A 26,542-nucleotide genomic window follows, 5' to 3' on the forward strand; every position below is an offset into this window, starting at 1 on the left:
CACACGTTTTGTACCTCCTTTTTTTCTGATCGCTCTCACTAGAGGTTTATCAGTTTTTTTAATCTTTAAAAAGAAATCAACTTTTGACTTTGTTGATCATCTCCTGGTATATGCTTGTATTTTATTTCATTGATTTCTGCTCTTATCCTTTGTTTTTCCTCACTACCTTCTTTGGGTTTAATTTGCTGTTCTTTTTAAAATGTTTTGAAATAGATGAATACATTATTGGCATTTTTTCTAAGCCTCTTATGTTATCATATATACTACTAAGACTAAGTTCTCCTTTATGCCCAGATTTATGTGCTTTATACTCTTTTTACATTAGCATTTTCATTATCAGTTAGTTAAAGCTATTTTTTAATTTTCCTCTTATCAGTTCTTTGACATATAAGCCATTTCGATGTCATTGCTTAATTTCCAGACAAATGAGGATTTTTTAGTTATCTTTATTTTATTTTTTTAATTCTTTCTTTTTTTTTTGGCTGCGTTGGGTCTTTGTTGCTGCACGCGGGCTTTCTAGTTGTGGTGAGCAGGGGCTACTCTTTGTCCCGGTGCACGGACTTCTTATGGCGGTGGCTTCTCGTTGCGGAGCAAGGGCTCTAGGCACACAGACGTCAGCAGTGTGGCACGCAGGCTCAGTAGTTGTGGTTGTGGCTTGTGGGCTCTAGAGCGCAGGCTCAGTAGTCGTGGCTCACAGGCTTAGTTGCTCTGTGGCATGTGGGATCTTCCCGGACCAGGGCTCGAACCCGTGTCCCCTGCATTGGCAGGCGGATTCTTAACCACTGCGCCACCAGGGAAGTCCGTTATCTCCTTATTTTTGAGCTCATTTATTCTACTGTGATCTGAGAACACGCTTTGTGTGATTTTTTTTCCTTTGGTAGTTCTTGAAACTTCGTTTATGGCTCAGCACTTGGTCAGTTTTTATAAATGATTCATACTTTGAAAAGTATGTATATTCTGTAGTTGGTAGAGCCAGAATATTCTTTACATGTCAGGTTGCATTTGTTCATTGTGTTGTTCAAATCTTATATACCTGTATACACACACACACACACACACACACATTTTTTAACTTGTTCTCTTAATGAGAGAGGTATGCCAATTCCCCTCTATTGTGGATCGTCTGTTTCCCCTTGCAGGTCTGCCAGTTTTTAATTTCTACAATTTTGGCTCTTTTATAGTTTCAGATTTTCTGCCACAAATTCTTGATTTTTTTTTTCTTTTTGAGCATCCTAATCATTCTTTTTAATAAAGTTTGTTTCTGAAAGAATGCTTCATCATCTGGGTCTCTTTGGGATCTGTTTCTGTTTTCTGCTGCTTCTCATGATTTTTGATCACAGTATCTTCTCATGTACCTGTGTTTTGTTTTTGTTTTGAGTGATGGAGACTTAAATTTAAAAATTTGGAGAGAATTAAAGCCGAGAGTAATGATATAGTGCTCCAGGGAGGATTTATATTTGTTTCTAGGAGATGACTAGTGGAATTGGCAATCTGGATTATATTAATGCAATCAGGGGTTAAGGTGATTTGAAGGTGGGCTTCAGTCCTTGTGAGATCCAGACTATTTCTACTTCATTTACTTCTAGCATGTGGCATTGCAGAGGCCCAACCCACAGCGTGGGGAATTCACCAGGCCTTCCCCTTTTGGAGGTCCTTAAAGTCCAGTTTTTGACCCCTGAGACCTGGGTGCCTGAGGTGCTCTGTTCAGTTCTTAGTGGCTTCTTCTGGATGTGGAAGATACCCCCAGGGGAAATGTGGCCCCCAGAGCAGGGTTTCCTTTGTCTCTCGGATCTTGACACTATAATTCTTTGTTGCCCAGGAACAGACATTTGGTCTACCTTTTCTGGTTGCTCTCATCTATTTCAGTTGACTTACTTTCTCCTACAAGAAGTGGAGCTTGTGTATTTTGCAGAAGCTCCTCTGGTGACTTAGTGGCAGCTAAGGTTGAGAGCTCCTGCTGCTGCTCCTCTTCTGCTCCTGTCCCGTCCTCGTCATGCCATTCCCACCACTCAGGCCTTATGCTATTTCTTAGCATGTTCCTGCCGTAAGACCTTTGTACTTGATGTTCTCTCTTCCTGGGGCTCTTTCCCCAAATAGCTGAATAGCTTACTCTTTTACTTTCTTTAGATCTTCATCAGAAAGCTACCTTATCTATAAGTGATACCTTTCTGTCGGGCATCACATGTAAAAAAAAATAGCAACACATCCTCCTCCTTAAGCCTCTTATTTTTCTCCATTGTGCTTGGGACCATATGACATGTTGGGCTTAGTCTCCACCACCAGATGCAAACTCTTTAAGAACAGGGACGTTGTTTTGTTCTCTGTTAGATGTCCAGCACCTAAAATTGTCCTGAACATAGAAAAACTATTAATATTTGTTGCTGGATGAATACATGAATGAAATTGTAATGAGGATGATGAAAGTACAGGCTTCATAGGGTGCTTATGAGGCTTAAATAAATTAATTCATATAAGGTATTAAGAACAGTACCAGGCATATGGTAAGCCTTCGATATTGTTTTTAAAAATTGTTGCCTCTGAAATGTCACTTCCTGTTTCTAGATACTGTAGATGTTGGAAACAACTTGCTTTTTGTAACACAAGCCCATCCCCCCCACTCCCCCCCATTACTGTTATGATTAGCTCCAGATTTTATAGCCCTTGTCCAAGGGCAGGGATGGTAGAATGAAGCTTAATCCATGCAGCTCTATTCACGTAGCTGGAGGATTTAGAGAATAGATCCATACATCTAAGCCAGCTGGTGAATTCCACGCAGTCAGGGAGCAGCTTTTAATGTAACTTAATGAGTGGGAGAGTGATTGAATAGATGTTGTTCCTTTTTAACTTTATCTCTTAAAGACTGCATTCTGGGAGACTGGCAAACTCACAGTTTTATGTAATGCAAATGAAATACAATACTAAGCAGATATAAGCAGATATTGCCTTCTGTTGAAGAGAGCACATCAAGATTGATTGACCTGAGTGGTAAGTATTGACTCAAGCAAATGCTGAAGTCAGTGTTTACCCCAAGGGACAATAAATCTTGATCAGAGAATATGTAGTTAATCTCTGTGTTATTATAAGGTTTCACTAAGAAGTATCTGGAAATCTTATGGCATGAATCTTTTGAGCATAACTTTCCTTTAGGAAAAGCCCAACAACCAACTTTTACGTTGAAAACACAGAGTTCTTTAAAGTAGTACTTGGACAGGTTGATGAACTTTTCTCTGATTGTTTTTATCTTGGACAGCAGAGCTCCTGCCTTATGTCTTGACGGCATTATTAACTAGCTGCTTTATTTAAGAAATTGATTAATATTAGTTCAGTTAGTTTTTGTTCCATACCCATTATGTTGTTTCTGAGTCTTATGTTAGTTTATAAGATACAGACAAGGAGAAAATACCTTTGACCTTCATAGAACACTAAGGAAACACAAGGTCTCTGTATATGAAATAGGCAATGACAGAAGACTACATATGACACTTTATATTTCTGATACCATAGAAACTCTTCTAAAAAGTTGAGATGAGAGGGAAACTGAAGAAAACTTCATGGGGAAGATGAATTGTAAATAAAATCTTGAATAGAAAGTTGAACAGGCAGACAGAAGAATATGTCATAGTATGAGAAATAATCAGATTTCCCTAAGCATAAGATTTAACATGTGGACTTTAAAAATTAATAGTATAATAAATGTGAACTTATAGAAATACTTGAAGAGGCATAAGTGAAAATAAATCTTACTGCCACAGATAACCACCTTTAACATTTTGATACATATCTTTCCAGACTTTTTTCTGTTTATGCATATACAGATGTGAATATTATGCATAGATATTTGTATGTGTATATGTGAATAAATGGGAAAATAAATATTTATAAAAAGGGATAATATTGTTTCATAAAGATTCACTTAAAACTTTTTGCTATTACAAGATTATAAATATTTAATTTATCAGTGAAAGGGTCTTATGGTCCTTGTGATTCCTAAGATTTTTCCTTCCTGAACATATTAGGTACATTTGGTAGAGTAAGTAGAATCATTGTTTTGACTGATAATGAATCTCTTGTAATTGTTCAGGTGCTGGGTCTTCAGCTCTGAAGAGGCCATTTGAAGATGGATTAGGGGATGATAAAGATCCCAATAAGAAGATGAAACGAAACTTAAGGAAAAGTGTGTAAAATCTTTATTCTTATAGATGTCAACTAGAAAAGATTTATGTCTCAGGAAAATAAAAATTAAAAAGTGAAGAATTTGATTGATTTGAATTGGAGTTTTAAGAAACTGATTGAATAACTTTTGTTTCCAAGCATCATTTGCTTAAAACATACTGACAAACTAAAATTAATGTATAGCTATGGTAATGCATATTACTTTTTCAATGATGTTAGCATAATTATTTAAGCAGTAATTTTAGAATTACTTACGAAGTGAAGTTAATTTATATGTGCGTTTTGAAATTCTTTTTTAAAATCTGAATTTATAGTGGTCATTAGGAACCTACAGAAACATAGATTAAAGCAAAATGGTTTAACTTCTGATCTTATTCCTCTTTCTCTTACAGTTCTGGATAGCAAAGCAATAGACCTTATGAATGCACTAATGAGGCTAAATCAGATCAGGCCTGGGCTTCAGTATAAGCTCTTATCTCAGTCTGGCCCTGTCCATGCCCCAGTCTTCACAATGTCTGTAGATGTGGATGGTACAACATATGAAGCCTCAGGACCATCCAAGAAAACAGCAAAACTTCACGTAGCAGTGAAGGTACAGTATTTCTTTTACTCAACAGTGCTTTGTTATTTTATGTTGTAAATAAGGTGCTTGTTTATCTATAGTAAATTTACAGAATTTTTCAAGATTTTAATGACAATGACATACAGTCTTTTGTCACCTCTGGATCACAAAACTCTTCTTTTTTTGGTTATAAAATGTGTTGATCATATAAAATTTGCAAAACACAAAAAAGTAAAAAAAAATAAAAACTATTGGTTGCTTATCTCTGAGGCAGTTCATTAATATTTGTATATAGTATATACTTCCAGTCTTCTTCTGTTTCTTTCTTTTCGGTTGAGTTCACAGTGTATATGTAGTTTTATGCTCTGATTTTTTTTTTTTCATTTCACATGTCATCAGTGTTTTTCTGTGTTATTAAAATCTTCATAAATAATTTTTAATGGCTGTATGATTAACATGATATAGATGTACTATTGTTTGGTTAAACATTCCCCATCATTGGATATTTTGCTGTTTGCAGATTTTTTCTGTCATAAATAAATTTAATGTGTTTTTTTTGCATGTGGTGCCTTTTCTGTATTTCAGAATATTTCCATAGAGAATAAGATCCACGACTGAACCAGACAATTATGCATATAGGTTTATAGAAAATTCTTAAATACTAGAATCTCTCCATGACTACATTTGACCTCTTGCAGACAAATGCGAAAATGTCAAAGATCGAGTAGATGGAAGATCACTTTTCACTAAAGAAAAGTTCTGTTATGTTACAGTATGACATAAGATGTAATTGGTCTGTTTTCATAGTCATTCCAGTTTGCAAGTATTATTAATGTAGATGCAAACATTATCCTAGATGCTAAGGATACAGCAGTGATCAAAATAAAGTCCTTGCCCTCCTGGAGCTTGCATTCTAGTGAGGATAGAATGGGGAGAAAGACAGCGGGATATACAAATGGGTCAATTATTTGTCAGGTAGTAAAAAGCACAATGCAGAAAAATAATAACTAAGCTGTAAAGTTATAGAACAATATGTTATGTTGTTTACAAAAGGGGTACTTTTTAAGTATGTTGAAATAGTACGAGTTTAAAATGAGGCAGAAAAAGAAAACTAAGAATGAGGGAAAAAGTGAATTTAGGAATAAGGCTAAAAATACAGTTTAATAACTTAGCTGTAAAGTATGCTGAGAATGAGTCACAAATTTGGATATAAGTTCTCTAGCACCTGACCCAGAAAGCTTTTGAAATATCAATATCAATTCACTGTCTATGACATAAGAACAGAAGGAGGAGTGTGGCTGCCCAGCAGCATGTACCCTAAAATGATGAAGATTAGTGGCCAGTCTTCCCTTTCCTCCTCTAGTCCTTTTTCCTGACTGTCCCTCACAAAGGACACCTTTAAGGACATAATCAGCCATATTCCATGAAAAGAATCTTAATCATTGTGGGGAAAAGATCGGCTGAAGGGGACAAGGGGTAAAGCCCCTCTGCAGAGGTTCCGGAGCCATCGGCTCTCTACTGTGCGGAAACCACAAGTATGACTTCTCCTGAGTGGAGAGCCATGGGGTAGGGTGTGCTGCATGTTTTCACTCTTGGCCCCTTGTCTTTGAGGGTATCAACTTTCTCAGCCTCAACCCCTGTCCAGGAGAAAACAGGCATGGTTACCCTGGATTTTCCAGTCACCTTGTTTCCAAGAATCATTTTGTGATTTTTCAGCTCAACTGATGTGTTTATTAGGTTTGATTTGTTTGCCAGACATTTGAAACTCACTTTTCTTTGGTATACCAGTTTTTTTGGCCTTAATATATGTTTTTTTAACTTTTTATTATGAGAATCTTCAAACATGAAGTAAAACAGTGCAGTACACATCCATGTGCCCATTACAAAACTTCATCAATTGTCATCATTTTGCTAATCTTGCAGAAACAAGTGTTAATTATAATCAGAGATAAAACAGGGTTCAAACTTTGTGGAAGAGAGTAAAATATACTTTTTTACCAACAGTCAAATGGTGAAGGTGGGCAGAAACATTGCATGGTGCAACATGGTAAAGTAAATAGAGGCTTATGGTCCTTAATAGGTGGATGCATCTTGCATGAAAGGAGGTGGGACATATTTTATAGGCCCCTCTTCATGCTGCAGGAAGAATCATGGCCTTAATATTAATTCCAAACAAACTGGTTCTAGAGGTCCAAAAACTCCATACTTTTTTCTTTTTACTTCTGTAGCATGTGTTAGTTAATAATCTTAGAATGTGTTTTCATAGAAAAATAATATGAAAATTTTTTGTTAGTTGTGCTGTATTGCAAGTACACTTCTAATATCCTTTGAGATTATCCATCAGTTATGTAAAATATTTGTAAATGTACTGAAATATGTTGCTACAAAAACAATAAATGAATCTGATATGTGAGTAAAGGGCAGAGAGAAGTGGTGTTAAATAATTCACATTAGACTTTTAACTGTCTGTATTAAATTGGGAAACTGTGTGTCTTTAGTTTTTTTTGGAGTAAACAAATCAAATTTCTTTGGGACTCTTGGCTTTTGACTTGCAGCCTGTGTTAGCCTGGTGTTAACTCCAGACTGATAACTATTCCTTCTGAGACGCGATTTCTTAGGGAGAGCATATTTGCAGGACGCAGGCAGTGGAGAAGGTGTTTTCTTTATAAATATTGACAAAGGTATAAGCAAACGATGTTAGTGTATTTAGTGCAAAGTCCTACCTGAATACTCTTAGAACTTATGATATTACAGAAGTATTCTTGGCCTTACTCCCAATGAATATAAGGAATTTATTTACGATTTGAAACGTTCAACAGAATGCCAAGTTCTCCATATGAATTGGGTAAATTAATTTCAAGTTCTCTAGGTACAGAAGTCTACTTCTGCCCATTTTTTGTTTAGAGTAATATTTTATTTATATTGGCAGAAGCCTTTGTACAGAATGCCATTGTTTATAAAGGCTAGGCTGTTTGGCTTCTCATTTGTGTGGCAGCCGTAACAGTTTTTTGAGACACCTATTGGGTATAGTTGGGATTATAAAGAAATATGCTGTTGCTTTTACACTCCAGCAGCTTTAAGCATTAGTCAAAAGCTAAAACAAATACAGGGATGTTTAGGAAGCTAGTTCTGGTACAGACCTTTAAGTCAGTAACTGACAATGCAATGTCAACCAGTTTGATAGAGGCTTATAAAAATGCTAGTGCACATATTCTTCTGCAAACATCTAAAAAGCAGTTTAGCCTGGAAGGAGATATTAAAAGGTGTACAACACACACACACACACACACACACACTGTTCTGAAAACTGTATTTTAAAAAAGATGAGAAATGCCAGGCATGAGTAGAAATATAAGAAGAGTGAACATTGGGGGAAGCCATAATGTAACCAGGCCTTGAGAGGCAGGGATGGAGATACAAACCTAAACTTGTTCCTGGTTCACTTAGTGGTAGAGAATAAACCTAGAGACTGAATCTTTTCTTTCAAGTCTCGATTATGGTTTAAGTGGAAAGCCAAAGGGATGGATAGTAGAAAGCTTCAGATGTAATTTTGTAATTAACAGGCATATTGGCTCCAAGGTAAAGAAAACTCCTTGATTTCCCTTCTGTCCTAATTTCCCCTATTGGATTGAGTCATAGAAATTAGGGGTCAATTAATCAGTCTTCCTGTTTTGCAGATTGGAAAACTGAGGACCAAAGGAGAAATAAAGAGTTAGACCATCAGGTGTTTTCCTTTCTAGCCTAGTGTACTTTTCATAGTGTGCAATTTTACTTTCCCCCTCACCTCACTGGTTGAATTGGCTATTCTGTTTCTCTACCTCTCATCTCCAAATTAAATGAACCCAGGGTAGCCTCAGGTTTGCATTTCTGTTTTCCATTATTTAAATCTAATTACTCGGAGGAGGTTTCCCCCATTTTCCATGGTGACACTCTGGTAGGTAAAACTTTTTTAACCAAGGATTTATAGATTTAGCACCATCTTTCTCTTTCTGCAAGGTGTTTCATGGTTTCAAATGTTGTGGGTTTGAAACTGTTGTTCTCAGTATTTCATCTATTCTCTGTGGTGTCTGGTGTTTGAATAAAACTGAATCTTAATGTAATTTGTACAGGTACTGCAGGCAATGGGATACCCAACGGGCTTTGATGCAGATATTGAATGTATGAGTTCCGATGAAAAGTCAGATAATGAAGGCAAAAATGAAACAGTGTCTTCAAACTCAAGCAATAATACTGGAAATTCTACAACTGAAACCTCCAGTACCTTAGAGGTATACTTTTATTTTTTTTTTCCTTGGAAAAAAAGTAATGTATGTTCATTGTCAAAAATTTGAGAGGTATGGAGAAGTATAAATGAGACAATCAAAAGCATATACAAGTGTATGTATTCCAGAGGCAGCCATTATTAATATTTTGCTTTATTTATATCCAGCCTTTTTTCTATGTGTATTTTTTATGAAGGCAATCATATTTTCCTATAGTTTTACATCTTGCTTTTTCACTTAACTCTAAAAATCGCTGTAAACATAACTGTATACTGTACAACACATGGATGTATCCTAATTTAACTAGCATTTCTCCTTTGCTGGCCATGGGAGTTGCTTCCAGCATTTCACAATCATAGTGTATCAGGAATGTCAACAATAACTGAAGAGTGAAAAACAAAAAGATCTAGGGACTTCCCTGGCGGTCCAGTGGTTAGGACACCATGCTTCCACTGCAGGGGGCCCCGGTTCCATCCCTGGTCGGGGAACTAAGATCCCACAAGCTGCTGTGCTATAAACAAATGAATGAATGAATGAATGAGTGAATGAATGTGTGTATGTATGTATGTTTGCAAACTTAAAAAAAAAGTCTAATGGGGAAATTTAGGATTATTCGAAATTTGTGCTAAGCTGTGGGGGTCAGTGGGGTCATCATTGAGTTGGTCCAGCCCTAAAGAGGGCGTCTGATTTAGTATGTTCCTCAGACTCTTGAGCAAGTCCTGACCTATGACGTATTGTCACAGATAATAGAATGAGACAAAAATCCAAGTACTGAGTATACACGGCTTATTTGGGAATTCATGGGGCCCTTGCTTATTGCATCCTACATTAGAAAAATTGGCTTTAAAGTAACCGCAGGAGCTTACATTAAATTTAAAAAAGTGTCATTTGTAAGAATGAGTATCTATCAAGGACTTAGTGGACTATAATTTTTTCCCCTTTTAGTACCTGCTTACTGCTGGATGCTGCAGAAATTGTGTCCAGAGCCTTAAGATGTTCTCAGGATAGAAGGGCAAAAGATACGCTCATAATTACAATGTAATGTGATAAGCACCGTGATTGCAAAATGAATATAATAATGTAAAATCTCAAAGGAGGATGTGATTACGAAATGTACACACATGTAAAATCAAAGGGAGTAAACTGTGAGCTTGGTTTGAGATGATGAGTAGGATTTTGCTATGTGGGGAAGAGGTGGAAAGAAGGCGTTCTGGGCCAAGGAGTAGGAGGTATAATACCTGGAGTTGTGAAAGTCAATGTTTGAGAAGTACCAGGTGGGCCTGTATGGTGGGGACTGATGGGGCTGAGGCTTGTGAAAGCCATGCCTGACTCCTCATGTGATGTTGTGTAGGATAGAAGACATGGCACCTGGCTTTAGAGAGGACCAGTCATTCATAAGTGGTTGTCACAGGCAGGCCAAGATGGTTTACTGGCAGTGTTGTAAATAGTAAGAGAAAAAGAGTGCATTAATTATGAGGTACAGACTGTTAAGTTCAAAGGGAATTAAGAGAGCAGCGTGGGCTAAACTAATAGCAGTTATGAGAATTTGTGGAGGTTCTGGTTGTGAATCCATCTCTGCTTTGCTTCTGTATAATCTAGTAATGGGGAGGGGAGAAAGCTCTTATTCTTCATTAAAATAGTAATGATTAGAACTGCAAATATTTTTATCTTCACTCATTTTTATAAAAGTGATTTCAGATTTGGAAAGCGGGGAGTGATTACCATAGAGTAGTTTCAGAAATTACTCATTACCTTTTAAAGATGGACTCCAGAAATTTGCCTTGAAATTAAAAAGATGTAGATTATTAAAAACTCTTCAAGAAGTGGTTTATTGCAGAAGACCCAGGAATGTTTATTAAAATTGTCTTTAAAAATTGTCCAATGTTTCACTTTTATAGCATCAACCACTTATTAAATCAGCGTAAAGTATTTTAAGAGAATCTTGCTGTCCATTAGGTTTACATACATGAAAATCCTATTATATGTAATAATTCATTTTTGTTCAGCATTTCTTGAGCAATTACTGGGGTAGAATTACAGACATGCTCTCTAACCTCAAAAAGTGCTCAGTCATTGGGTCTTTCCTTTCTAAAGTTATAGTTCTGTGGTGTTTTGTGGTTTGTTTTATGTTTGGTGCTAGCCTCTCTCTTCGTTTGAGCCTTCACGCTCTTACGTGAACTACTTCTCTTCCTCACCTCTAGTCTTATCCTTATGTCAGTTCTTCCACCACTCCCAGAGCAGTTTTCTAGTCTAATCGTGAATTTACCCAGATTTAAGCCTTTCAGTGGCTCCCCGTTGTCCATGATAAAGTCGAAGCTCATTTGCATGACATTTGAAGTCCTTTATGATTGGCTCCATCAAGAGTGTTTCTAATCTGGTTCTGCTTTCCTCTCCTCACTCGCTTAACACAGCCAAATGGAACTTCTTGCCATTTCCCAAACAAATGGTCTTTCTTTCTCTTGGGCCTTTGCATGGCCGTTTCTTCTGTCCAGAATGCCCTTCTCCTTCCTTTCCTCCTTCTCATGGTCTGGTACTTACCTTTTAAGGTCAGGTTTGCATGTCACTTCCAGGAAAACTATCCTGTTTGCCCTAGAAAATGATTCCTTGTACTGTGTTTCAATAATATACATGGGCTCTATAATGTACATTGTTTTACAGTGATTAGATCAATCCCTCCTTCTATACTCTAGCTCCTTGAGGGCAGGGAATGACTGCTTTTATTATTTTTAAATTTCAGAATTCATAGTCTGTAGCCTACTGTTTTTACTCTAGGTGCCGTTAAATCTCTTTAGAGAGACTGAGAGGTGTGTAGGCACATTTTGTTTCCGTCTCCCAAATTGAGAGTTATTTCTTCCTAATCCTAAAGATGAAAAACAATGAATGCTCAGGTGTCCTGTGAATCTCAGCTGTTCTACCTACATTGTCAGTCATTTAGAGTATTGTTCTTAGATCTTGAACACCCCAGATCAGACCCTGGAGTGCCATGTGATGATGGCAAGGCTACACTGCTCTTGACTACTGATCTGTTGAGACAGCCTGCTTCCACGGCAGGCTGGCCCGATGACTTACTGTGATGTTTACTGCTTGTAGAATTTCTGTACCTTTAAAGATATTTTGCCATTTGTATACAGAAGTGATCATGCATCCTAGCCCCTGAATGCTTTAAAGTACAATTCTTGAGCCTCTTTGTCAATGGAGATGTAGTATAATTGTATTAATAAGAAATCTAATACTCTAAAATCTTACTTGATTGAACCTCCTTTTAGGTAAGAACTCAGGGCCCTATCCTCACAGCAAGTGGCAAAAACCCTGTAATGGAGCTCAATGAAAAACGAAGAGGTCTTAAGTATGAACTCATCTCGGAGACTGGTGGAAGCCACGACAAACGCTTTGTAATGGAGGTGTGTACCTAGATACAAGCCAACCTTATTTTTCCCCTCAGAGACATAGGATATCCTCAGCTTATATATAAAAGAGCTTTAGACTGAGTCAAATCTCATGGTACTGTTTGACTTTTGGTGTTTTCTGTGTTGTGATACATTTAAATTAAAACTACGTAGAGGAATTGCATGGGATAATTGCAGAGTGTTGTTCTTGATTTTAGGTAGAAGTAGATGGACAGAAATTCAGAGGTGCAGGACCAAATAAGAAAGTGGCAAAGGCAAGTGCAGCTTTAGCTGCCCTGGAGAAGCTGTTTTCTGGACCCAATGCAGCAAATAATAAGAAAAAGAAGATTATCCCTCAGGTATGAGTTAAGCATTAAACCTTTGAAAGATATTACCAGAATTAAATTTCCTTTCCTGTCTTTGTTGCACTTCAGGTTTTTCTAAAGTTACTTCTTCTTCTTGGATGTGGCAACCTTTTCTTTGGGTTTGATCATGAATAATAGAAATATGATTAGTGGTTCTCTGTTCTGTGGTCTTTTAGGCAAATTATATATTAAAAAGAGACTATGGGGCTTCCCTGGTGGCGCAGTGGTTGAGAGTCCGCCTGCCGATGCAGGGGACATGGGTTCGTGCCCTGATCCCGGAAGATCCCACATGCCGCGGAGCGGCTGGGCCTGCGAGCCATGGCCGCGGAGCCTGTGTGTCCGGAGCCTGTGCTCCGCAACGGGAGAGGCCACAGCAGTGAGAGGCCCGCGTACAGCAAAAAAAAAATAATAATAAAATAAAAGAGACTATGAGCATTATTGGGGGGATTTTGGTCATTCTTGAAGAGGTAGCGTTTTGGAGGGTTGGGACTTTAATGAGATACTGGCATTTGTTTAGTTTAGGGAAGCTGCCAAGAGTGTCTGGGGCTTACTCTCATCAGAGTCTGCAGGTGCTCTTCCATTCCCTTTCCAGTTTTGTCCTTTTGCATTATTTATTTTGGGTTTTCCTTTGAGGGCGTCACAGTAGAACTTGACCCTTTGTTGCTTCTGTTCATTACCGACGTTGGAAATGTCAGAGCTGCTAAAGGCCCAGGATTGTAACGAGGGTTGCAGTAAGAAAAGATGGCCTCCTAATTGCACGCTTTTGAATAACGGATTCTTCTATCCATTCATTTACGTATTCAAAAATAGTTTCGAGACATATACCATGTGCACGATGATGAGGGAAAGGGAGATACGTTAACTATAAGACACATTCTCTCCCTCGTGGAGAATACTGGTATAATAATGTCTGAATATATTATGTGATAGGAACAAGTCAAGTAAACATGTTTAGACTAATAGAAGGAAGCTTAGATTATTTAAGACTCTGTGTTGAATATGCATATGCAAGGTCCATTATAAGAGGTTAGAATAGCTCTCATTTTATAGATGAGGAAATGAGGCTTGAACACATTAAGATACCGCTTGTAGTAACATAGCTAATTGATGGTAAGGGTTCCCTTTGAAACCTGGTTCTTCTCCTTCCAAAGACCATTGGCATGCTCCTATTGTATATTATATCCACCTTATAAATTTGTTTTGTGTTAATTTAAACTTCTTGTATTTACTATAATAAACACTGCTTATATTCTAGAATTCAAAATATAAACAAAGAAAACGAACTTTTACTGAGATGAAATACAAATAAAGCGTTTAAATTTTAGTGGTACACGTAGAGAGAGGATAAGTGGATTTTCTTTTTCTAAAATCTTCTAGAATATGTTCTAAATTAGTAGAAGGATAATTGTTACCTTGTTTGTTTTGGTGTGTTTTTCTCATGCGTTACATCTTGTATATGGGTCAGTTAATTTTAGTGTTTAAAAAAGCCTATGCTATGTGCAGATACTTATTAGGTAGTTAGGTTTGGTTCTAGGAGACATGAGCTTGATTTGTGTGGAGTCACTCTGCTGCTGCCAGATTACTACCTTCTACTACATTTGACTAAGCTGGTTTAAAAAAAAAAAATGCCCGCATGAAGTTCACTCATTTTTAGAAATTTTCCATACTAAAAGCTATAAAACTCACGTGTTCAATGTGCTTGACAGCCAAGAAGCAGTCTATTTTGGTTGGATTTTTTTCAGCCAAAAGGAAAAAATGGCTGTTCTCTGTGCACGATACATTCAACCTTGAAACTGTCTTCTACCCAGTTATAGAGGCTATCCTAGGATTTTTCAGTGAGAGATAACTGTGTATATGCACTGACGATTTAAACTGTCTGAGGTGCTGTTGACTTGATGGTACAGTGCTTTTGAGGCTCTGCACCTCCTTCCCTGCAGCTTGGTTGTAGCAGGGAGTATTAGTAGTTTTTTGAGCTTGAGTTTTTATTGCATCTTTATATTAAAAAGTAAACAGAATATGTAATTTAAAACTAGATATTTTCTTATTTCTTAAATTTTCTGTTTTGGAAAGGAATGTTCTAGCAGCCCTATGTACCGTTACTCTTTGTCCTTATCTGTTCTACTTTTCAGAGTGTTGTATCTGTTTTCTCAGTTGCTCTTTCTACTCTGAAGTAAGGAAAACAAAGTGGGTATCATAATTGTCATTTTGCAATTAGTGGGGAGACTCCCATAGAGATTATGTGACTTTACCAGAGTCCCAGAGCATTTTAGAGCAAGAAGAGAGAGAGAGAGAGAGAGAGAGAGAGACACACACACTTACTTGCATGACCTTCCTGAGGTCTCAGTTACTTATATCAAGAACTGGCTGGGCTTCCCTGGTGGCGCAGTGGTTGAGAGTCCGCCTGCCGATGCAGGGGACACGGGTTCGTGCCCCGGTCCGGGAGGATCCCACATGCCGCGGAGCGGCTGGGCCCGTGAGCCATGGCCGCTGAGCCTGCGCGTCCGGAGCCTGTGCTCCGCAACGGGGAGAGGCCACAGCAGTGAGAGGCCCGCGTACCGCAAAAAAAAAAAGAACTGGCATCCACACCTTTGGTCTTCCTGTCTTCTTTCTTTCTTTCTTTTTTTTTTTTTTTAAACCCACTCAGGTTCACAGCTAACTCCAGGTCGTTTGTTATGGTATTTTTTTTGTTTGCTGGGGGAGAATTCAGTAAATTTTGAACCTAGGTATCAAGTGTCTGTAATTGCTTTAGTCAGGCCTAAAATGACTTTGGATGTAATTTGATTGCTGAAATTTGTGTGCAGAAAACGAAGTCTTTCTGGGTAACCCTCAAGTGAAAGGAAGAATTTATTTGCATACTTCTTTGTGCCAGCATCTTCTCCAGAACAACTCTGTAAGATAGATGTCATTTTCATTTTACAGATTATAAACTGAAGGTTCAAGGTCATAGACGACTAATCTCATGTACAGGCTCAAGTGTCTCATAGAGGTTATACATTACAAAGTTGATGAGATGATCTTATTTCTCTCAGTAATGAAATGTGTTATTTTTAACAGGCAAAGGGTGTTGTGAATACAGCTGTGTCCGCAGCAGTCCAGGCTGTTCGGGGCAGAGGAAGAGGAACTCTAACAAGGGGAGCTTTTGTTGGGGCCACAGCTGCTCCTGGCTACATAGCTCCAGGTATAGTGCACCCTGTGAGACATCTGCCTCCTTTTCTGGGCCAGAGTTCCAAGAACAGCCTCTCCTTTATTTTCCAGGGTTATACAGGGTTTCTGGAAACATAATATGGGTATAGGATGGGTGTGCACTGAATTTCAAAAGAAGAGAATCTACAGAATGTTACAGGTTTTCTCCTGGAATCTGCTGAGTGACTAGAGGCTTTCTGGAGGGAGGTGACAGATGAGGAGTATTGCGCTTGGTTGAGGGGACATATTTTGACAATGAGGAAGCTCAAAGATATTCCACAGATTGGGGAGTTTGGATACCTGAGCAGAGTGTATTTGGTGGGGACATAGACGACAGATTGGGTATCACAGGTGAGAAAAATGGCTGGTAAGAGCTACTTAATTGGGGTGAAGCCTGGCGATGTTAGCATTTCTTTAACTCTGTGTTGGGGAACCATCAGGGGCTAAAGAAGTACAAAAAGAGGAAAGGGGGAACTTGCTTATCTAGAGATGAGTATACACTAGATACTTTCATATAAATGATTTCACTTAATTGTTTTTAATCTTCACAGTGTTTCCTCAAGTAGAAATTATTTCCATTTTTCCGGGTGAGGAAACTAAGTTTTAGGGAGGTAAGGCAACTAGCTCAGTGTGAGACGTCTTGTAAACAGCAGAGCAAAGATCTGAATGTAGGTGTTTCTACTTCCAAAGTTTATATTCTTTCCATTTCACCACATGGCTTGAGGAAGATGGGAAAAGATGCCCTCTGCTTGCCTTCTGTTCTCATCCTTGTATCATCTTAGCAGTAGCTGTACCTCTGTCTCATTAAAATCAAATTCTCTGTAATATTGCAAGTATGGAACTTTGAACTTGACAACTAAACCACTAGTAGTTGTTGATCAAGATGAAATTGTCATAAAGATTGGGTCTTATCCCGTCATTATTTTTTTGCATAACAGTCTTAAGAAGTTCACTTAGGTTCTGTGTTTTTTTTCCTAAGAAAGAATTAGAATAGGCTTTTTTGGAAGTTCTGTGGATGATGTGGCTTTGGAATTAAGCTTCTAGAAGTTGATCCCAGTAGGGGCATAGCTCAAAGATGTGTCATATAAACAATGTGTACTCTTATTCAAATATTGTGTGCCTGCTTTGACACACAGCAGACATGGATTTTGTTCTCCTGCAGTGTTTGGTCTAAAGGTGAGACATACTAATGGAATACTCACGACTGACTGAGTTGCTGTGATGAAGGAGAGGGGCATGATGCTGTGAGGGAACGTGACAGAGAAACCTGGTCTAGTCTCTCGGGGACTCGAAGGTTTCCCTGAAGATGTGACACTTGAACTGAGCTTTGACGAATGACTAGGGGTTAACTCAGAGAAGACTGGGACAGAAGAACACCGCACACAGAGGGAATAGCACGTCAGCACCCTGTGGTGCTGGCAGGAGGGAACTTGGCTCATTTGAAGAATTAGGAGGAGGCCAACATATCTGTAGTGTGGAGAGCACTGTGTGTGGGTGAAGGGGGAGGGGGTGGGGGGAATTTGAGCTAAAGTGGGTGCTCAGTCCCATCCTGGAGGCTGTGGTTTGGATTTTGGTCTTTGCACCTAAGTATGGGGGAAGTCGTGAAGGGTTCTAAGAGGAGTAAGGAGATAAGACTTTCAGACTTTATTTGTAAAGATCACTCTCTGTAGCGTGAAGAATGGCTCGTAGGGATAGAAGTTGGCATGCCAAGACAGAAGGTTTTTGTAAGCTCGGAGACTAGACTAGAGGCCGTGGAGGGATCTCCAGGGGGTGTAGGGAAGTAGATGGGGGTCAAGAAGTGAGCAGATGGAAGAGCTTCAGAAGCAGAATTGATGGATTGAATGTGGAGAACAAAACAGAGTGAGGTTTCAGGTCCCTCCCGGGATCTTACGCTGGAGGAAGTAGATTGGATGGTGGCACCATTGAAGGAGACAGAGAGCGCTGAAAGACAGCGTGAGAGGGTGGTTACAGTTTGATATTTTTTGTGTGTCCAAAATGACATTTTTCTGTGCATCTCACTATTTCTATGGAAATCTAATTTTTTTTTTTGCGCCTCATTTAATGTCTTATTTAAAGGAAGCAGCTTTCATTAAACAGTAGTAGGCAGGTTATTGAGGTGAACTCTCTTGCCTTTGGTGACGTGCTCGTCCAGTTTTGTCCAGCTGCTGGGTCGTGGGACGTTTCCCTCACGTGCGAGGGGTCAGCAGCCATCAGCTAGTGGCAGTGATTGTGAGAGGAATCCTGCTGTCTGCCTCTCTGCTCTGTAGTAGCATCTCTTTTACATCATTGCACTGACCTCTGTGAAAGGCCTGTCTTCTGAAGCTTTTAAAAAGGAAGTTCTTTTGTAGGCTAGAGAAGATTCAGATTAGGTCAGTTTGGATTATGAATAGGTTATATGCCATTTGCAGAGTGTATTTTGTGCAGCAGGGAGTGTAGTAAGTATTTTTACATATGTTATTTAATTACATTCCTCTGCCATCAGTTTCTGCAGAAGACTGAGGCTCAGAGAGGTTAAATAGCAGGTGCAATTCAGAGTCACCTTAGTGAGACGTGAAGTCAGGATTAGAGCCCCAGTGGCCTCATTAGTGGCCAGCTTAGTTGTTATAGTTTCATCTCTTTAAGGAGGTTTTAGTAAAAACCTTTGAAACTGTAGCCTTAGACAACCAGCTACCTTTTCCTGGAATAGATTTGATATACAGCCTTCTTTTTTAAGCATTAATCTTTTTTTTTTTTTGGCTTCTGATACTTTTCCTACTCTATATTTCCTACTGCTTATTTCAGTTGCCTTGTGTCCTCTTGAAATATATGATTTAGTGAGCACTAAAGACTAAGTTGTACAACCCCCAGTTTTATATGACTTAAGTATAGACTAAAAAGTGAAAAACTTTATCTCTAAGAAAATGTTTCAGTTAGTCCCCCAAAGCAATTTACTTATTCAACATATATCTGAATGTTTTATCTCAAACAAGAGATTTAGATCTGAGCATTCAAAGATGATCAACACTTAGCGTCTGCCCCTGTGAATGCTCGGGGTCACATGGGGGTAGGAACAGACACTTGAGAAAGTACCGTGTAATACCATGCAAGCTGTGACGTGGGGTGGGCAAAGTGAACAGCAAGCCTGGGGGACTTTACAGAGGAGGTGATAGATACCTAAAGGATGAGTTGCAGTTGGTCAGCTAGAGAAGAAGAAAAAAAATCATTCTAGCAGCAGAGATGATTACAGAAAAAGGGGCTGTAAAGTAAAAAGCTTGATTTTGGGGTACAATGTGAAGGGCCCATGTAGATTTTGTGTCCTTGTTCTATTTTAGAAACCAGTTTTTCCTAGAGATTTACCCAAGTGATTTAGTACTTATATATTTTAAAGTCATTTTACTGAAAGATTAAAGATTGTTGTTTCTATTAACATAGTATTTCTAATCCCTATAAACTATAAAGTAGCTTGGAGGGTTTCCCATTTTATAGATGAAAGTGGCAACTCAGAGGTTACATATCTAAGGACATATAAGAAACTAGTGCCAGAACTAAATGGTTCAAAAACTTTTGTGTTTTTTGTACTTTATTGATAATATGAGCCTTCTTCATAGGCACCAGATGCTAATGTCAATTCTAACAACATTTACTGAGAGACCCTGTGCTGGGGCCCAGAATTCAGATTTCAACAAGACATGGACCTTGCCCTCGAGCCCACAGCCTGATCTGTGCGCCCTCTTCAGTGGCAGTTGAGGCTTTAGCCTGCTCTGTCACTGCTTTCTGAAAAAAAAGACTTGGAAATTCCTATTTTCCAACTGTGAGAAATTGGTAACTTGAGTGGTTCTAAATATTCTTTTGTTGAACAAATTAAATTTGTGAGTGGTTACTCTGTGCCAGACATTCTGCTAGGTTCAAGTGATGCAAAGATGTAAAAGATTTGAGTCTCTGCCATTCTAGGGGGGAACACAGACAAAGAGTTGATAATTATAATACAATGTGGTAAGAAGTATAGTGAGAAAGAAACAGGATATTCTGGTAGGTCAGGAGAGCTTGGTAGGCCATAGTAAAAAGCTTCCACTCTACATAGGCATGGAGAAATCGGTAGACTCGGGCCATTCTGGGAAGGGTTCTGGTTCAGCCAGCACCTGGAAGAAGTCCTTGGTGCCCAAGGTGCCGGGCCAGGTGGTTCTTGTGAATCGGGCCAGTGCTGACTGCCCTTTTTCCTGGACTGATGTGCTTTCTCCTTCTTTGCACCAGGCTATGGAACACCATATGGTTACAGCACAGCTGCCCCTGCCTATGGTATGTACACCATCTTACTGATTTCTCCTCTTAAGCCACTCTGCACAGCAATCCAAAGCACAGTTTGTATCTAGGGTTTCTTTAAATGAATTGGAGGATCTCAGACCTACTTATTCTATGACCCAACTTAAATTCCCGTTGAAAATGCCACAACCTTGTGGTTCTTGGTTTGGTTGGAGTTGCTCTTCTCTCTGCTTTGCCTGATTGAAGGACTGCTTGTTCTAATTGCCTGTTTCTGACCATATTGAAATTAAATATTTTAAGTAGTTCTTCTTACAGCCAACTTATACTCCATTCAAAGGCTACTGAAGGGCCATGCTCAGTTTCTAGCTTGGCTGCCTGCCAGTTATAGAGCTACATTTAAGTTTCGGGTTTGAAACTGTGTGAACTGTAGGTGATTTGAGTTAGAGATAGGAAGTGCTCACTTCAAATTCGTAGCTGTCATCCTTTTTCATGAATTTTGCTGTAGAGGTGGAGTGAACAGGTCCTAGAGAGTGATGAGAGGGTATCTGCAGCAGTTACTGAAGTGCTTACTGCAGGAGGTCTGTGTAGTACAGTGAGAAAATCAGAGGAGTAGCTCCTCTCCCTCCAAAAATAAAAAACAAAGGCAGATGTGGAAGTGAACCTCAGTGGCCCTTTGGATAACTTTTGAATGAGGTTTATGTGGCAATGGAGGCAGGAGGTTTGGAGTCAGTGATATGCTCTCTTCGGCGTTTCTCCTAAGTCGGGTGCTACGTGGTATAGAGTTGGCCATCTATAGGATGTTTGTCGTTGAGAGAAAAAAGCGTGAGTGTGTGTGCACACATGTGAGAGAATGCATGTGAGTGTAAGAGTGGGCGGGTGCACACATGTGTGTGCACCAGTGCGACCCCAGGCTGGGCGTGTGTGCACACAGAAGAGAAGGACCTTGACTGTGTTGCTACTTGTGGCATTAGTCCTCCACACGAGCCTCAGACCTTTCATTATGCTTTTTCTCTTCATGCATCAGCTTTCCCATTTTTGTTTGGATGAAAATTATGGGTCTTTAGGACAGTGCTAAACTGAAGCTTCCTCTGATTTCCTAGCTGTAGAAATAAGTAGAAAGTGAACAGTTTGACCGCTTTCCCCATTAAGATAGATAATTTACATCCTGGAAAGATGTGGAGAGGCTGGAAGGCTCAGACGTTTGGGGTGAGTTTCCTCTAAGGCTGAGAGCAGAGTCTGGAGTTTCTTCCTTAACTGAATGTCTCCACTGACACATTCAGGTTTGGCCAGGGCCTCCCCAGACAAGAATATGCTATCACTTAGAATTTCTTCTGAATTCAAGCTCTCTAGCTCCTTTTGATTTGGCAGTTTGCTTTTACCATTCAGCCAACTTCTGGATACCCTGACCACCTCATCCTTCCTGTGAATTAGGTCTGGTCAGTTTATCCAAATACATTTTGACTCACTAGACTCATTGTAATATGTCTTGTGTGAGAGCCAAAGCGTCTGCCTCCTAGGGCAGGTCCTGAAGTCTGTGTCTTTCTTTTAGACATAGTAAGTCCCATGTTCTTCAGTACAGGTTTGCTAGAGCTTAATTTTTTTCTTTAAAACACTTGTGTATCTAGGCTCTAAGGCACATTCACGTTTTTCCTGTCTTTTTAGTTTTTCTCTCTTGTTCTTCCCTCTCCTCTAACATTATGCTCTCACCCCGCGGCCTCTGAGCCCCTCTTCAGAAGGCTCCCATGCGCCATATAACTGACTTCCAAAGCTGGTGAAATGTAATGCCCCCATTTTTCACATAAAAGATTTGGTTTTTAAATGTTACTGTGATGCCAACCTACTAAAACGATGCTTTATTTTGGCTGTAAGGTAAATATGTCTTTTGGCCTTTGTAAAGCTGTTGCATGTGGGGTAATTTCCCTCTGATCATCTGGTGCTCTCGAATACCTGCTGTTGCTGCTTTGTGATTTCTCCATAGCTTAAATATTAGAATAGAAATAAGGATCAGATTTCAAATCATGCTTGAGTATGCAGAAGTTTGTGAGGCCACAAGAACTCATTAATTATAAAATTAAGAAAGTAATTAATCTTTCCAGATTTGCCATGCCAATATTGTGAGTAGCCGTTAAGATAAACACCTGGTCATGACTCCAGTTGGAACTGTCTTTCTGGGGATCTGAGGCCTGCACAGAAAGCTGTGCTGTGAATCTTGACCGTCCCTGTTTCTCCTGTAATATGTAATGTGCCAAATTGAGAGTCACTTCAGAATATTAATCAATAGCATTGCTTTTGAGCTTTATAATTCATGACAGTTCACTCAGATGAAATCCCTTTTTGAATATCCTTCTTCCTATGATGTAGCCATCTTGATTTTGAATGGAAAATATTGAGTAACTTCAAAGTTTGTGGGCCTCTTCCATAATGGTACATGTTGACTGACTAATCTGGAAAAGGTTAATGATAATTACTGTAAGATTCTTTTTTTTTTTAACCTGAAATTTTTATTGGATTATTAAACTTATTTGGAGTCCTCTCCGTTTCTTTTCTCTGTAGGTTTACCCAAGAGAATGGTTCTGTTACCCGTTATGAAATTCCCAACATATCCTGTTCCCCACTACTCATTCTTTTAGCAAATGACAGAAGCTAATTCCTATTGAACAATACAGTACATACAGAATGTTAGAGAAAAAGCCTTTTTATCCTGCTTTCTTTGAACACATACTTGATCAAAATTATTTGTAAAGAACATCTTTCCTACTTTTTGATTTTAACAAACGCAAATTTAGTTCTCTAAAACTTGAAAACAAACAAACAAAAAGAAACTAGTTCTGTGAAACGGTACCTCATTTCCGGAAAATAACTTATACCAGCCCTTCTGTTCTAGGGAAATAAGTCTAGCAGTTCAAAGTTTAAGTTTTAAGAGGAGTATCAGATTATGTAAAATTAAATTTGTGAAGGGTGTATAGTCTCAAACACTGATCACAAACTGCTTTGTTGTAACACAGAGTACTGCCTGGTTCCTGATGCAGTCACTGATGCTTAGCTGATTGATATGTATTTGCCCCAGGGCACATTAATTCGGGCTGTAGTTATTTTTTTTTAATACAATAGAGACTTTTCATTTAAACTTTAACTTTGTAAATATTGAAGTGTGTAATTAAAGCCAATAAAATATGGGTTTGAATATTGTTTTAGCTTATTATTTTTGATATGTTTTGGTATCAAATCATAAAGAATTGAAAACTAATAATAACTTAGCCCTAGAAACCCATTCATTTGTAACCAAACTGATAAAACAAAGCAAAGGCGATTGTTAGTTTGAGCCAGTCTATTTACTTTGTAAGCCCTTTGTACTGCTGCTGTACAAGGGCATCCCCATGATAAAGGTTTACTGTTATCTGAGCATTGCTTATTAAAATGACGGCACTACCCAGAGATGGGGAAGGAGGAATGTGATTATTTTAGTTTCCGAATTTCCAAGTTTTAAAAAATAATAAATTAATTGATCAATCACCCTCTCTTGTTCTTGTGGCCTTCTTCACTCTGTAAGATACTGTGTTCACTCCCTGGCTTTTTTCATGCAGAGAGAAGATTAGCGATTTTTCTGGGATTCTTTGAAGGGTCTCTTATCCTCTTCAATTACATCAGAATCTAAAGCAGCAACAGGGTCCCCATAAAAACTTGCTCTTCGATTGTCCCAGTTCTTGTTGAGTGCTGCTGTGAAAAGTGACAGGTTTCAGCCATGGGTCAGCATTTATTTTTTAAGACACCTGATTAAGCTGGTGAAAAATGATCAGTCGGTAACATTGTGTTGTTCTGTAAAGGGTGCAGACCCAAGTCTTCCACTTGCATTCTCACCTTGTTTGGAAGCCTATGATGTTACTAGAAGGTAATGGTTTCATTAAGGTACTCACCCCCATGAAGGCAACCGTGTGGTCCCATGTTGATATTTACAAGTTGCTGTGTCTTAAAAATGTCCGTTTTTAGTATGAATTAGCTTTCCTCGTCTTTCTTCATTTCTGTTTTTTGGAGCTGAACAGTACCCATCGCTGAGAATGGGCTTCACAAAATACGGCAAATTTATGTACCAGATTTCTTTGGGACTGCTAAATGAGAATGAAACAGATAGTTTAAAACAAACGTTAGTGTTACTTATCAGAAATAAACTTTTTACACCATGCTTGTTACTTCTGCTCCTTGACCTTTTGTCTTTATTAGTGGTGGGTGATACTTTAATAAAACCTCATCACTTGCTGGAAGTAGCTGTGAACTTACCATTCTCATCCTGTGCATTAGTGGCTAGACGTACACAAGAGGGCCCATCTCAGCTGGGAGTTTTCATGTTTCATTGATTCGTTTTGCTGACCTATGGATGAAACAGAGCCATCACTGAGAAGAAAAAGCATGGCTGGTAGTGTCCATTTTTTATTAATTAAATATTTACAAACAGTCCTCTTTGTTTTTGGAATACTATTAATTGGCAGCGGCAGCTGTATTGTTATTTGAAATTGATTGTCAAATTTGTATTCCAAGTTGGAATCTCTTTGGAGATTTCTCTTTAGAAAATTCTTGTGAAGTAGCTGACTCAGCTTCATAACTCAACCCCTCTATAATGGTGAAAATGGAGCTGTGCTGTTTTCCAACATGATGGCAGTCATTTCAAATGGTTTCTACCAAGTCTTTTTTTTTTTTTTTTTTTTTTTTGTTGTTTGTTGGAAGTTACTAACCATGTTGTAAACCTGCCCAGTTGCTGCAAACTTTTACATTTCTCTGCTTTACTTAAAATAATTGAGCTGTCAGTCCTTTGTTAGAAGTGGTAACCATGCAAGTTCAACTGTTTAAATCTTGTAATGAATTAAGTGTCCTCCCCCTACCCCCACCCCCTTTACCCTTCCCACCCCTTCATTTTGTAATGAAAATTCCACTTACAGCTGAAAGAGCAGAGAAATATAAATGAAGCTTTTGGCTTCACCAAATTCTGTGAAATTAACAAAGTTTTGCTTCTCTGCTCTTTTCTCCACTGTAGGTGGTTTTTTCATTGACAGCCCCTATTGCCAGCCTCTGAGCGTCGCACCATTTATTATTCACTTGGGCCCTCAAGATTTCTTCTCTGACTTCTAGAACCATCAGGTTGTCTGGCTTGAAATGGCAATTTCTATGTCTTAGTCTTAAGAGCAATGTGACCCCCTGAGGCTTTCCAGCTTTCAGACACAGCACTCTGACACCTCCTTTTGGAAAGCAGTGAATGAGCATTTTAAAGAAGAGCAATACTTTATTCAGAGCCACGGTGTCTGTTTGAAAACTTTTCCTTTGGAAACCTAGCAATATCTGGATATACTTAGCCCCTCCTAGCCTAGTCTCTTGTCGGGGAGTCTACAGACCAATGTAGAACTTAGAATTAGTATATGAGCTGTGCTATCTTCTGACAGTTTTTAAACTTTTTTAGCACATAAACTGAATAGTTGCATTCCTGACTGCGTCAGTTAGCGCTATTATAATTCCTCAGAGATAGGGGTCCTCCTTGAAGCCATATTCTTTGCATGGGGGCTGGCACCCAGCCAGGGAGGTGGCCTGCAGCCGTGTTTCTTGAGGCTGTGGGAGCACCCCATCTCTTGTGCAAGGTAATTGGTCCAATAGATTCCCGACATACCTCATGCTGACTAGATGCAGTGCATGGTGCGGGAAAGCCAGGGCTCCTGGAGTCGTTTGTAGTCTCTCTCAAATTGTTAACCTGGGGAACAAACCACTGATAGGTTTTGCTGGTATTAGCCTTTTCTTCTTTTTTAAAATTTGGGTGAATGTTTGAAAATCATGAATCAGTCATTCACCATTATTAATTGAAGAGCTGGGAATACCTCGTTAATGTATTTTTAAAACTGGTGTTGGATCCTCTGTGTATTTCAGGTTAATACTTTTAAGCAGTTTTCAGCACGTTTATCTCACTTTATTCTCGTTCTCCTTGGACCTTCGTAGCCATATCACTTGTATAAAATAGGCTGAGATATAGTGACTGTAAGCTGTGGTCTCAGTATACAAAGGTAAGCTCTTTTATTTTCTGATTAAAGAGAAAATTAAAAATCGATGAACACAACATGCATATATGACAATCATATATTATGTATTTGATCTCTTAGGTCTTATATCATCACATTACTTTAAAATTTTTTATGATCTAAATGTGAAAGTTATTTTCAGCATTTTGTTTTTAATACCCTTATAATTACTTTCTCTTTGAGAGACATTTCACTTTTGAGTTAAGTGTGTGTATGTGTATAGAAACTTATAACGTATATGCGAATTACACACACTTACCTGTTTAACTAAAAGAATTCGGTGGTGGGAAGTGTTCACCTAAGAAGATTTTTACATCAG

The 26,542-nt window shown here is 38.7% G+C and overlaps 1 protein-coding gene across 3 annotated transcripts in view; it reads left to right on the forward strand.

Moving 5' to 3' along the window:
* STRBP (spermatid perinuclear RNA binding protein) overlaps positions 1-23,717 on the forward strand; it is a 138,949-nt gene extending 115,232 nt beyond the window's left edge. For 2 of the 3 annotated variants that reach the window (XM_060101022.1, XM_060101024.1), the window contains exons 11-18: positions 4,082-4,174; positions 4,566-4,765; positions 8,845-9,003; positions 12,264-12,398; positions 12,602-12,742; positions 15,803-15,926; positions 20,162-20,206; positions 22,724-23,717. In XM_060101022.1, coding sequence (XP_059957005.1) covers positions 4,082-4,174; positions 4,566-4,765; positions 8,845-9,003; positions 12,264-12,398; positions 12,602-12,742; positions 15,803-15,926; positions 20,162-20,206; positions 22,724-22,800 — 974 coding nt within the window. In that variant the 3' untranslated portion in view covers positions 22,801-23,717. Of the gene's footprint in view, positions 1-4,081; positions 4,175-4,565; positions 4,766-8,844; positions 9,004-12,263; positions 12,399-12,601; positions 12,743-15,802; positions 15,927-19,518; positions 19,608-20,161; positions 20,207-22,723 lie in introns of those variants that run through there. The other variant, XM_060101025.1, reaches the window with a different exon arrangement.
* Positions 23,718-26,542: the final 2,825 nt, after the last annotated feature.

This window comes from Mesoplodon densirostris, chromosome 6 (assembly GCF_025265405.1).
Source record: "Mesoplodon densirostris isolate mMesDen1 chromosome 6, mMesDen1 primary haplotype, whole genome shotgun sequence".
Taxonomy (NCBI): domain Eukaryota; kingdom Metazoa; phylum Chordata; class Mammalia; order Artiodactyla; family Ziphiidae; genus Mesoplodon; species Mesoplodon densirostris.